This window comes from Gymnoscopelus microlampas (assembly GCF_963454915.1).
Source record: "Gymnoscopelus microlampas genome assembly, chromosome: 6".
In the NCBI taxonomy this organism is placed as follows: domain Eukaryota; kingdom Metazoa; phylum Chordata; class Actinopteri; order Myctophiformes; family Myctophidae; genus Gymnoscopelus; species Gymnoscopelus microlampas.
The window spans coordinates 18,256,366-18,270,919 of NC_139943.1; the positions used below are offsets into that span (position 1 = coordinate 18,256,366).

At 40.5% G+C, this 14,554-nt stretch overlaps 1 protein-coding gene across 1 annotated transcript in view; it reads left to right on the forward strand.

Annotated features, from left to right (window-relative positions):
• The window catches only part of cspg4 (chondroitin sulfate proteoglycan 4), a 96,464-nt gene that overhangs the window by 65,858 nt on the left and 16,052 nt on the right, over positions 1-14,554 (forward strand). Inside the window, exon 6 of the mRNA XM_084059295.1 lies at positions 7,037-7,213. Coding sequence (XP_083915421.1) covers positions 7,037-7,213 — 177 coding nt within the window. The remainder of the gene's footprint in view (positions 1-7,036; positions 7,214-14,554) is intronic.

Genomic DNA, 14,554 nt, shown 5'->3' on the forward strand with positions numbered 1-14,554 from the left:
TATTCTGTCAGTCGTACACAGCCTTTCTGGGATCACAGGAACTTTGTCTGAGCATTAGGGCTCTGAACCTTGTTCTCCTTTCAATTGGTTGCTGTGTAATCTGGGATTTGAAGCTTATTCAGAGGCTGTGCTTGTCACACTTGTTGCTCTGGATCAGAGCATCTGCTAAATGTCTAAAATGTTAAATGGAATTCAAATAGGTTAGCATCTCTCCATCATGATGAACCCCTGCTGACCTGCGTTCTTTGCTGAAGATTGTAACAGTCACTGTGGATATGAGAATGAATGTAGAATGAGAGAGGGAGGGAGAGAGAGAGATAGAAAGAGGGAGGGAGGGCGAGGAGGGCCACTGAGTCCTGACATACAGTTATCTGGTGTTCCTGCATGCTGGTTCGAGCTTTAGGGTGGAAAATGTATATTTAAGAAACATGGATAGGCTAAATACTGTCGGAAGAAACCTCAAACATTCTGGTGTAGAGGAGCTGGTTGGTTTTATTTCCTCTGACTCTACTCTCTCTCTACCTTCTCTATCTCTCTCTCTCTCTATTTGCTGAGGCACTGTGGAAAAACTGACGGTGCCTTTGGACAGCCTGCAGCCAAAATAAACCGATATATTCGCATACTAATGTGTGCGTGTGTGCATGTGCGAGTGCGTGCGTGCTCTGCCAGAACACACACACACACAGTCTCTCTCTCTCTCTCTCTCTCTCTCTCTCTCTGACTCCACTGTGTATTTCTACTCAGCTGAGACTAGCTCCTGCAGTAGTTATGATTTAGCTCAATCAGATTAGGTTGCCAGTTTGCAGTGAGGCGAATTGGCAGTGAGTGACAGCTGCTCCGAACACAGCTGTACAGTATAACATAACTTTGACTTCTGTCAACAGTTACTGTGACAGTTTCTGTGTGACAGTTTCAAATGCATGCTGCGTGGACCCCCCTCTCCCCTCTCTCTCTCTCTCTCTCTCTCTCTCTCTCTCTCTCTCTCTCTCTCTCTCTCTCTCTCTCTCTCTCTCTCTCTGTGTAATCCCCCCCCCCCCTCAGCGTTTCTCCCGCTAAATTAGTTCCACATTGAAGAGTAAATCTGTCATGCTAAGTTTTTTAAACCATAGCGTAATTGTTCCCAAATTAAAGACGGATGTGCAACGCTCTCATTACTGGAACGTTATTGGGACACGTTTCTGTGCTCAGAGTGTCCTGTCTCCTGTGGGAGCAGAGCTGGTCCTCGTTGTTGTGCCCTCAGGCTTGTTGCAGGGCCACAGGGCACAAATCAACCACCATTTACTCAAGTACTGTACTGAAGTACAATTTTGACGTACTTTTACTTTACTTGAGTATTTCCATTAAAAAAAAAAAATTATACTTAAACTCTTCTACATCTCAGAGGTAAATGTTGTACTTTTTACTTAATTACAATTTTTTTTTCAGCTTTAGTCACTTTGTAGATTAGATTAATAATATATCACACACATTACATTAACTGATACATTATGATGTATTATTTAAAGCTACCTGGCAGCACATAAAATAAAATCATCCCTACCAGCTGCAACATTAAAGTGATGTACACGTTAATGCGATAATAATTATTCTGCATATTTGAGTACATTTACTAGACTTGTTTTGGCACTAAGTAATAAGTATATTTTAATGCCAGTTCTTTTATACTTTTACTCAAATAATCTTTCTAAAGCAGGACCTTTACCTTTAAGAGATTATTTCTACATTGTGGAATTTCTACTTTTACTTGAGTAAAACATCCGAGTCCTTCTTCTCCTACTGGTCCTTGTCACACAGGTCATGTTGGGGTTGCAAGGGGTGAAAAGGCAAAAACAAAAAGGGAGTCAGACAAGATTCTTGCAGGAAAACATGTGATGTACATTACAGATATATATACACATTTCCAATCAATTTGTCAGAGATTTTAAATATTGGCCAGCAAATGGAAGAAGTATCCATTCTCTTCATCCTGTTCACTATTGGCAGTGTGTACCTGCAAATACTACGTAAAAAAATATTCCGAAATATTCCTTATAAATAAAGTAAGGGCAGTAGAAGTACTGTAGTGGTCTATTGTGTGTAAGTAAGAGTCAGTGAAAGTACAACCAAACACTTCTTGTTCAGTAGTGTTCTTGTACTGTAAATTACCATGCAGCAGTAAATAATGTAAAGTTGAGTTTGAATCCGACTCCCGTAATGTCTGTCCTCTCTCCGCCCTTGGTTTCCTGTCTTTCTATTACGCTATCTAGCTGTAAATGAAACTGTGTCACAGATGTGTCAGGGAAGTAGTGAAGCTGTCATAGGAAGGCCACAGTACAGTCCATCACTCTTGAATGCTGGGAGGGTAAGTGGCGCTGTCAACCTGGTATTCATACATTCTGATCCGTCACATGTGTTACTGATGGGTCGAGCGACGTGTTAGAAAAGAATAAGATACAGCTTTATGGATTCTAGCCCCAGTTCATTTAACTCGTAATGGGGGTGCTCTTTGTGTGACGGATGTGTCAGAGTGCTGTGGAACGTGTGTCGAGAAAAAGGAGTCGCTGTGTTTGTTTGGCTGGCGCGTTCACTCCCTCAGGAATGAATGTAATAGACTTAACTACACACCTCTACACATGGGGTTTAGGAGAATCCAACGCCAAGATCAAGAACCGAGCTGTGTTTGAAAACATCTTTTATAGGCCTAACCAGAGTGTCATCAGGTCTCCATTAGGTCCTCAGAGTGTGAAGAGCAGATGAATGCCCTCCAGGGGGAATAAAAAACATCGAGTCGCTTCTCTCATCAAAAGACCTCGTATTCCTTGCCTCTCGTGTTGTTTTCAAGTGCGCTTATGTCTTAAGATGAGAATATTGTCCCTCAGGATGTTTTCATGTAAATGTAGCTTTGTTTAATTGGATATTTCTCAAATGAATCTGTATAATAGCTTTCTCAAAGGCTAAATCGTCTCCATGGCCCTGATTGGTTGCAGCTTTCCTGGTTTAAGTAAGGCATGTGGGCTGAGTGGAGACCTTCCAGAGGGAGGGCTGGTTGAAGTGCTTTAAAACCTGATGAGAAGGATTAAGGTAATTGCAAAGGAAAGGGTAAAATGTACAATACTCTGTTATATAGAGGCTGCTTCGTTAAATAGAAGCGGCATGGGTTTACACTTTACAGAGTAGTCACAGTGTCACTCGTTGACACATGGCCTAAGGTTAAGAATGCAGCACTCACGGTATCCTGGTGACTCAGACCACATAATCACCATGTTGTAAATTTGAACCTGAATTTGACTCAGGACCTGTCTTGCATATGATATCACATTCTCTCCATTGTGCTACCTGTATCTAATAAAACCATAATACCTTAGAATTATCCCTCAAACAATAAGAGAATGTTATATCAAAGGAAGAACTCCTTAACAGTGTATCCCACAGCCAATTAAATGTGTCTTATTGACGTACACCTTCCTTTGGCTATCCATATTAGATCTTCATACACAGCACCAAATACATAGCTCAACATCAGCATTAGAATGACATTGTTTTTCTATGACCATGTGATGGCCACATGTCCAACAGGCACGACCAGAGGTGGAAAGTAACTAAGTACATTTACTCAAGTACTGTACTTAAATACATGTTTGAGGTATTGTTTTTACTTTACTGGAGTATTTCCATTTTTCTATACTTTTACTTCTACTCCACTACATCTCAGAGGCAAATATTGTACTTTTACTCCAATGCAATTATTTGAAAACTTTTATTATTACAAAACATACTTTCTTCTTTTTCCTTTATTTATTCAGGGAAGCCCATTGAGAGCAAGCTCTCTTTTTGAGGGACGCCCCATACATTAACCACTTCAGCCCTATTTAAACCCTGGCTATTTGAAAATAGCCGAACCTACAAGCTCACAACGTGTCGCGATGCGACATGTTGTGAGCTTGTAGATCTGCTATTTTCAAAAGATTTGTATACATTTTAGACATAATTATGATAACTTGTGAAACGGGACATTCTGCACAAGGAGTACTTTTACTTTTGATACTTTAAGTATATTTTGATGCCGATACTTTTGTACTTTTACTCAAGTACATTTTTAATATGGCTTTTACTTGTAACAGAGTATATCTACATTGCAGTATTGATACTGTTACTTAAGTAAAACATGTGATGTGAGTACTTCTTCCAGCACTGGGTACGACAGCCATTGTTTATTGTCCTTATGGGGGAGACTGATTGTGTCGCTGACTTTCTCCCATCAGTAATGAATGGGTAGACGGAATAAGGGGGAGCAAACTGGGGTTAGAGAAAGGGGTATTTTTCCAGGAGGTTGGCAACACATATGGCATCCATTAGCCACTTCCTGTTCTCTGGCGAGGGTCCTCTCATCACGGAGACGTAATGGTCAGGATGCAGACCAACTCTCCAAAATGAGGGTTTGAGGAATTCTGCTCTGCACAGACAGACAAAATCTGTATATGATCACACAAAGGAAAAGACTTGGTCTTCTTGGGTTCTTGCCTTGTCTAGCAGTCTGGTATCCAGGCTATAGAGCAGCCCTGCTAAGACCAGAAGCCTAATATCCCTCTTGGCTGGGGGGGCCAAGAGGGTCATCAATAATGACTGTTATTATTGATGTGGGTCTGTGTTGTAGCCTACAAGATCTCACTATAGGATCTCAGTACTGCCTAGCTTTGTCTTTGCCTGCTCTCTCTCTCTTTGACTACTACTACTACTCCTTCTTGCCTGGATTTTATACCTTGGTCAAGCCCAGGCGGCTAGGAAGCTCAGCTGGAAAGTGAATCTTTTAAGGGTGCAGTTCCCATTAATGGCCCAGCCGATGTCGCTATTTCACCTCCTACAGTCGTTTCCGGAAGTTCCAAGATAGCGTATTTGAATTCGCAGAAAAAGTAGCTTCAAAACTGGTCTGTAGAAACCAATGGGTCACGTGACGGTTCCATTCGTCCATATTTTTTACAGTCTATGGTCTAGCCCTAGCCCATGCATGCTTCTTACTTGTCTTCTACCTTTTCTCCATGGCTCTAGATGTATTTACCCTTGAACTTTGACACTTGCATTGCATCCCTTCCCATTGGTTGCCTAGGATACTGTGATGTAGTTATTGAACTCATCACTGTGGTATACAAAGTCTCACTTAATAAGAGTATCCGTTAAATGTCCATGATGCAGTGGTGTAGCCATTCAACCTTATGGCATGTGCCTAACAATGCTGATTTGCAGCGTTGCAGTTCGACCATGAGTGCCCTGAATTTGGCATTGTATGCTCACAGCTTTAGAATGTCATCTTCTGTTGAATGCTCCTATTTCCCTGCAAATAGTTCCTTGGAGAGATTCTATGACATATAGTACCACACAGACAGACAGACATACAGACAGACAGACAGATATACCTTTCTGTATCCATTCCATATTCTTGTGACTTATATCAGGCTTACTGTAATTTACCATTTAAACAGAAGCTTGCAAAATACTGTATGACTTTTATATAAAACATAAAAGAATCCTTTTGGCTTTCTGTACGGATGGTAATGCCTTGTACCCACTGACAGTATAACAAGTGGAAACAAGGAAAGTGGAGGATTCAGGTGTTGATTGGGAAATAAGACCCATCTTCCGTCTTCGGTTTATAAAAAGACGATCAGTGGAAACCTTCGCTTGGAAACGTCACTGTGCCGTTTTCTGTTTCGCTGGTCTTCTGTCTGTCTTCTCTTGAAATTTGCTGAAAGCCTCCTGTCTCACTCCATCTGGTTTGTCTTAGCATCTGTCCCAGTGGGGAGTTCGTCTCCCGTTCGTTCCCTCCTGCGTGTGGATTGTGTTTTACCGCTGGCTCCTGAGAACCTGATTATAGCCCTTAGATAAAAAAGAAAAACACAAACAAGAATCTGCACGTGTGCTTTGTTTGTTTGTACTCAGACCGTCTGAAGTGAATGGAGAAAGACAAGAGCCAAACAGTCAACAGCCTTGAAAAGTGTCTTCGTGAAACGGTACATAGCCATTTGAAAAGGCAGGAGGTTGTTTCGAAACTGTAATCTGAAAGGTGTCTCTCATCCGAACTAAATGGAAAAATAAGTCAACAAACCCTTTTCACAATGCTAAATATCCATCTGAGGGTGGTTAAAAATCATTGGGTAAAGTTTCCCATGAAATATTGTTAAAATAGAGAGGACTTCCCAGATGTGTTGTGTAATTTTCTTAAAAGAGTGTCATTTTATTCAGTCTGTAACTCTTTTTGGAATGAAACTTCTTTACTTTTGTGTACAAATCCTTTCTCTGAAGAAGGGTTCTTCGTGTTCAACCAGTAAGCGCACTGTGCACACAAAAAAATCACAACATACAGTAGATTAAATAAAAACACACAAACAAGGATCTGCACGTGTGCTTTGTTTGTGCTCAGACTGTCTGAAGTGAATGGAGAAAAACAAGAGCCAAACAGTCAACAGTCTTGAAAAGTGTCTTTGTGAAACGGTACATAGCCATTTGAAAAGGCAGGAGGTTGTTTTGAAACTGTAAACTGGAAGGTGTCTCTCATCCGAACTAAATGGAAAAAGAAGGCAGCAAACCATCTCCACATAAAGCGTGAAAGTGCTTTTCACAATGCTAAATATCCATCTGAGGGTGGTTAAAAATCATGGTAAAGTTTCCCATGTAATATTGTTAAAATAGAGAGGACCTTCCCAGATGTGTTCCATCATTTTCTTAAGAGAGTGTAATCTTATTCAGTCAGCATCTCATTTTGGAATGAACCTTCTTTACTTTTATGTACAAAATATCTTTCTCTGGGGGGTTCTTCGGGTTCAAACAGTAAGTACACTGTGCACACAAAGAAATCTCAACATCCTTGTTTTGAATGTGACACTCGAGCAACAATCAAACAAGAGACGGTTTGTAGTTTGAATTGTCCAATGACGTCATCGAAGGAAATCACAGTGAACAAAAATACATGATGAATTAGCCACTTAAGCCACTAATTCTCTGATCAAAGTGTATTTTATTATTCTAAATATTAAAACCCAGCTAATCCTTTTGCCCCCCCCAGGTGAAACTGGGACACATCTACTACATGCACGACAGCACAGAGAGCAAGGAGGACAGTTTCACGCTCTCCGCCTCAGCCTACGAGCTGGAACGCCGAAGTCTCCCTGTCACCGTGACCATCACAGTCACCCCCATCAACGACGAGCCGCCCAGACTGACACGCAACACTGGACTGGAGGTACTGGTCTATAACTTCTAGGAGTCAAAGACTGATTATGTTATTTTCACCACATGAACCCCAGTGTCCCTATTGTGGGGCAAACATTCGGCGAAAATAGCCGAATGTCTACTCTTGTAGATCGGCTATTTTGGGCCGATATTTGGTGTAGAGGGAAAAAGGAGCGGACTTAGTGTGAAGACCTGTGGAACCCTGGTCAACTAATTACAGTGGTTAAAGATGGGCTTGCTTAACCCATTAAGACCGTGAAAGCATCATTTGTGTCATTTTAAGATTTATTTGGCCATTGAAAAAAAATAGCAGATATATAAGCTCATAGCGTGGCACTGAGTGCCGCGCTATGAGCTTGTAGATCTGCAAAAAAAAATATATTGTGAAAATGTGTGCAAATATATATATATATTTTTTTGTTTGTTAAATATTTAGTTCCAGGGACCCCCAGAAGCAAAGATTTGAGTTACAAATGTCCGCTAAAAGAAATAAATTAATATTTGCACACATTTTCCTGATTAAAAAAAAAAGCAGATCTATAAGCTCATATACAAGCTATGAGCTTGTATATCTGCTATTTTTGAATAGCCAAATACATCTTAAAATGACACACAGAAGAAATATTGCATGTCCACATTTTTAAGCCTTTGGTTACATTGTGGTACAAACAGCCAGGAGATCCCAATAGAGCGTCCAGTACATGTTCCAGTTCACACTGGTTTTGTTGGTTTTATGTACCATTGCTCTTTGAGCTGTGTTGAAACAAATTTGGTTGTGAAAGGTTTCCAAAAACGTCTATTGAAGAATGTTTATTATACGGTTTGCTTCAACCACACAACAGTAGAGGTATTTTGAATTGGTTTTATATGTCATAAACCGTTGCATTATTGAAGGGGAGTTGTCAGTCCACACCTCCTAGTACTTAGATGAAGAAAGATTTGAGAAGACACAAGTTTCACATGGTGCTGGTGGGATTCACACCCACACCAGTCAGGCTACTTTTGTGGCTCTTGGGAGCTTTCTAATAACCTGTTGTAACTCTGAGCTGCTTACTTGTTAACATGCTTTGTTGTGGAAGCTACATGAAGCTATGAAGACGAACTCTGGGCCTGTTAAAGGCAAACTATTACATTTGTATCATATCGTCACATACAACATATTATGGGTTGTAGTATTGTTGTATTATAAGGCTCATGATAACCCAACAAGTACTTTCCTTTAATGGACAATGGGCAATAGACTCCTTAACCAGATGAACCCAAGTGTCCCTTCTGGGCACGTACGTCATAATAGGCTAACATTTAGTGGAAATAAGCAAACATTCTGTGAAAATAGCAGATCTACAAGCTCACAATGCATTGCGTTGTGACGCGTTGTGAGCTTGCAGATTGGCTATTTTCAGCAAAGAGATTTGAGGGGGAAAAGGGAAGGGGGCAGGTGCGGCCCTCTGGGGAACCCCGGTCAGTGAAGTATAGAGTATAAGTGGTTAATCTACTGTATTACCGTCTTCAGACAGCAGGGAGGCTTACAGGGAGCCAGCATAGAGGAGGCACTGGGGAGGAGTTGGGGTTGAACTCAGGTCACAGGACACAGGAGAGATGGATGGCTGACAAGATAGCGTCCCAGATCAGCAAACCACTGCACCTTCACTGCCCACTAAAACATTGTTATTGTGACCTTGTTTGTCAAAGCTGAAAAAGTGCTGTTGTTTGAATGTCTTCATGAACTATCAGCTTCATAGCTGAAACTGCAGTGTGTATCTTACAGACTGCCTGCGTCCGTCCGTGCGCCCTTGCGTGCTCGTGCCTACGACGGACGGACGCAGGCAGTGCGCCCGTGCGTGGCAGGCAGGCAGGCAGGCGTGCGTGCGTACTCGCGTGTATATAGCCGTGCGTGCGAGATACTTCACGGGGATGTCTGTAATGGCTGCATCTGTATGCAGTTTCAGGATATTAACACAGTCTGTCAGATGAAAGTGAAGTCTTGGTCTGTGTTTATAGAGACTCATTCTACCAGGCCTTTGGTAAACATCTAAAAGTTATGTTTAACACTAAGATTACATTTGAAAGGTTAGCTATCATAGAAAAATATACTTTGTTTTTAAAGCACATGGTATGTCTGTTCTGTATTAATATTGTATCAATATTGTATCCTGCTAGCCATTATAGGAGCTAGACTTTTTATGTACAATATTTATTCAGCATCTATCCTGCAAACACCAATCTCTCTGCTGTCATTTGACTGGTTGCCAAATGATTCCTTTTATTGCAGAAAATGGCAGAAAAGAAAAGAGGTTGGATGTTCCAAAAGTATTGAATCCTCCAACCAGTTCTTCCCAGACTCATAACAATTTAGCAGACACTCTCATCTAGAGCGACTTAACTTTAGTGCAAAATCTGAATAAATGGCATTAACCCCCAACAACAGGGTAAATAGTCACACACAAGTTTCTGCGACATGCTGTATAATAGCATCACGTACAGGGGATGTACTTGGACATCAAGCCACCTCACGCTACAGCAGTGGTGTAAACTACAGTAAGTACATTTACTCAAGTACTGTACTTAAGTACTGTTACTGTACTATGTTGAGGAACTTTTACTTTACTGGGGTATTTCCCATTTTCAGTACTTTTACTTCTACCCCACTACATCTCAGAGGCAAATATTGTACTTTTACTCCACTACAATTATTTGAAAAGTTTAGTTACTAAATTACTTTGTAATTCTTGATTATTATTACAAAACATACACTAACCACTTCAGCCCTATATATATTTCAGCCATTTGAAAATACAAGCTCACAATTCGTTGTGATGCGACGCATTGAGAGCTTGTAGATCTGCTATTTTCAAACAATCTTTTAAAAACATTTTGAACATTTTGGACACTGCACAATGAGTACTTTTACTTTTGGTACTTTAAGTACATTTTGATACCAATACTTTCGTACTTTTACTCTTTGAATTCTGGATTGCTGTATTGATACTTTTACTTTTACTTAAGAAAAACATTTGAGCACTTTTTCCACCAATGCGCTACAGAAACAAACAGGGGACAGGCTCCGGCCTTAAATGGGCCACACGGCTACTTACTTACAGTGAATGCTGTACCTAGCAGCACTCCAATAGTAAATTGCATCTCTCTGCAATGTTTTGTGTGTTGCAGAGATAGTTGTTGTCATGCCTCAGCATTTTTAATGAGGTTGAAATCATGTGGTCACTGTGGTGTGTGACCCAGTGGTGTTAAGCTCACTGCACAGCAAGAACTGCTAAAGTACCGCACAACACTCTGCAGATCTGTTTACATTCCAAGGGCATGACAAATGTATTGTGATTGGTCGAAAAAGACAGCTTCCGGTGGAAGTATAGGGACAAGGTTAAAGGAACGAGGTTAAAAGACCACGTCACCCATTTTCAACCCATCTTCATATAATTGGTCCTCACTCATGTTCATTATAAAATGGGACCATTTCTGTCTACCGACTTTTTGTCTCAGAGGTTGGCTGTGGACAGTTCAGAAATCATCGGTAGGTTTGGTCATTTCAAACAAGATTTCATCCTTTTTTTTATTATTAACTGTTCACAGCCCTCCTCTGAGACACAGACCAAATACACAGAAATAGTGCCATCTTATAATGAGCATTTAGTGAGAACCAATTATATGAAGATAATTGGGTAAAGTGGTCCTTTAATTGAATTTGGATTCCTTTCGGATCATGGATTGGGGGGATCTCATGGTCACATGGTGCTGGTGATTGGTGAATGCACTGTTAGTTGAGCCATGAATGCAACGCTATTGTCTGTGTGTCTCTGTCTGTAGGCTATGCATGTACAGTATGCAGTGGTGGAAAACGTACATTTTGACTTAAGTAAAAGCATCAATACTGCAATGTAGAAATACTCTGTTACAAGTAAAAGTCCAGAATTAAAAATGTACTTGAGTAAAAGTGCAAAAGTATTGGTATCAAAATGTACTTAAAGTACCAAAAGTAGAAAGTACTCATTATGCAGAATGTCCTATTTCACAAGTTTTAAAATGTATAAAAATCCTTTGAAAATAGCAGATCTACAAGCTCACAATGTGTCGCATAGCAACGCATTGTGAGCTCGTAGATCGGCTATTTTCAACTGGCCGAAATGTATATAGGGCTGAAGTGGTTAATGTATGTTTTGTAATAATAATCCAAATCTAGAGTCAGAACTATAGGTGTGCAAAGTAACTAAAGTGCTCAAATAATTGTAGTGGAGTAAAAGTACAATATTTGCCTCTGAGATGTTGTGGAGTAGAAGTAAAAGTACTACAAATTGGAAATACTCCAGTAAAGTAAAAAATACCTCAAAATTGTACTTAAGTACAGCACTTGAGGATGTACTTACTGTAGTTACTTTACACCACTGATAGTATGTCCCTCTATCTCCAAATTTGTCCACCGGAGGGTGCTGAAAACGCAGCTCAACTTTGCACACCTATAGTTCTGTCTGAGGCAGACCGAAGGCAAGGTGTTGATGGATAATTGTCTAGTTGCAGCATGAAAGCTTACAGCCACACATAAGCAGTCTATCAGATGATAACAAGAACTTGCATGTACTTTTGAATATTTTAGTATATTTAAAAGCAATGACTTTTGTACTCTTACTTGAGTAACATTTTGACTGAGCTACTTTTACTTGTAGTGGAGTCAATTTGACCGGGAGTATCCGTACTTTTACTCAAGCACTGGGGTTGAGTACTTCGTCCACCACTGCTGAGCACAGCCATCTGCTGGGTGAAGCAGTGAAAGCAATACCCCCTCCCCAAAGACCAGAAAATACTCCCTTTCCTTTCCTTTCCTTTCCTTTCCTTTCCTTTCCTTTCCTTTCCTTTCCTTTCCTTTCCTTTCCTTTCCTTTCCTTTCCTTTCCTTTCCTTTCCTTTCCTTTCCTTTCCTTTCCTTTCCTGTCTCTTCAAACAAACAGAGTAGGAAGCAGTAATAGGAACCTTTTTTGTTCACTACTTCAATAGTGATTATGTTTAATTATCAGTTAGGTTAATGAGGGGCGAGCAACTGCTTGATGATGTCTATGAGTTTGATGAAGGTGATAACCCAGCAGCAAAGTGAAACCAGACCATGCCCAGAGACCTCCAGGGTTACACTAGACACGCTGGACAGACTGGGGCAAGCGCAGGAGAATATGGAGAGCATTGCCACCGGCAGCAGAATGAATGAGACAGATAGGACTGTAGTAGCGCATAAGAGCACATACCACATTAATGAGGCTATAGTCCTTCCCACAGCTGACCCAGGTTTGAATCCTACCCAAGGCTCTTAGTGCATGTCATCATCATCCTCTCTCCTGCCTTTCCTGTCTCATTGTCACTATCAGAAATAATGCAGGGGGGAAACGAGAGTAAAAAAAATGCAGAAGCTATATCCAGCACTCTATTTATACCAGTTTCTATTGAGATCCAGTGGTGCTTCAGTGCAAGAAATGAGAATGAAAATTGCTTTTGAAAGTACAACAAATGATATAAAAGAAATGTATGTATTGACAGCAGTAGGCCTTGTAGACAGATGGAGAAGGAACGTGCGGGTTCCGTGCCCGGTCTCAGCAACATCTCCCAAAAGTCTAAAGAAAAACAAGGCTGCAGTGAGATCAATACGGATCAAAGAATCTAAACGTTCGTTATTGACAAAACAATAAGGCAGACGGCACTGCTCTCCCCGAGTCACCACCAGGCAGGGAACGGGGACATGAGCTAAGGCACTGCACCATTAAGTTGACAGTACTGTTCTTATATAACACCGATCATCGGATTTTTCTCATAGGTTGAGAAACGTCATTGACAGATCAATAAGACAGACAGTATTGAACCATACACGTCTCTCTATGGACATCAAGAGAGAGACCGCCAACATTGACTTAAGTGAGAGCTCCTTACGCACAGAGCTGAGGTGTTTTCCTAGAGTCCAACCATGACAGGCCATGCTCATGCTTTATACTACATAGTACAACGATGTCACATGCCAGAATTAGCCAATCTACAAGCTCACATATATGAGCTTATAGATTGTCCATTTTTGGCCCACGACGACACCATAATACGCCGTAATATATTATTTATACAAAGTATGAATCAGGCTCCAGTGAAATTCAGGGCTGTCGGAGTACATTATGTTTTAGTCGTTTTATTTTAGTTTTACTTTTAGATACATTGTCTGTCATTCTGTCCTTAAAATGGATGGAATAATTTACTGTAGACTTATGGAACATCATTACACATTTCACCAACTTGCTTGAAAATGAATTTAGCTTACAACCACACTGCAGATGTTGCATCATCCTCTGTCTATATTGTTTGTTTGTTTATTTATTTAGACATCAAGCTGATCTAAGGTTGGATCTGCACTGCAAAAATAATTTCTGAGTAAAATTTACATTCAGCTACAAAATGACAACAATCTCTAGTGGTCTATTAAGCATGCAGTGGTGGAAAAGTACTACATTTCTTTACTTAAGTAAAAGTATCAATAGGCCTACTGCAATGTAGAAACACTCAGTAATCAAAATGTACTTGAGTAAAAGTATTGGCATCAAAATATACTTAAAGTACCAAAAGTAAAAGTACTCATTATACAGAATGTCCCATTTCACAAGGTATCATATGTATAAAATGTATTATCTACAAGCTCACAACGCTTTGCATTGTGGTGCGTTGTGAGCTTGTAGATTGGCTATTTTCAAATAGCCAAAGCTTAAACAGGGCTGAAGTGGTTAATGTATGTTTTGTAATAATAATCTAAATCTACAAAGTAACTAGTAACTTACATTTTCAAATGATTGTAGTGGAGTAAAAAGTACAATATTTGCCTCTGAGATGTAGTGGAGTAGAAGTAAAAGTATTGAAATTGGAAATACTCCAGTAAAGTAAAAGTACAAAACATTTTTACTTAAGTACAGTACTTGAGTAAATGTACTTAGTTACTTTCCACCACTGAAAGCATGACAGTGGAGTCAGTCAGTGTTCAAACCAACCATGTCAGCTCTCTCTCTCTCTCTCTCTCTCTCTCTCTCTCTCTCTCTCTCTCTCTCTCTCTCTCTCTCTCTCTCTTCTCCTCTCTCTTCTCTCTCCACATCTCTCTCTTTCTCCTCTCTCTCCTCTCTCCACCTCTCTCTCTTTCTCCTCCTCTCTCTCTCTTTCTCCTCCTCTCTCTTTCCTCTCTCTGTCTCTCCTCCCCTCTCTTCTTTCCTCCACTCTCTCCCTGTGGCTCCGCGTCGCCTTGGCAACCTGTATTTTTGGAAAAACCAAGATGGTGGTTGGCAGAGACCGCAGATGTTTCTGGCAGCGACCGGCACATCAGCCAATCACCA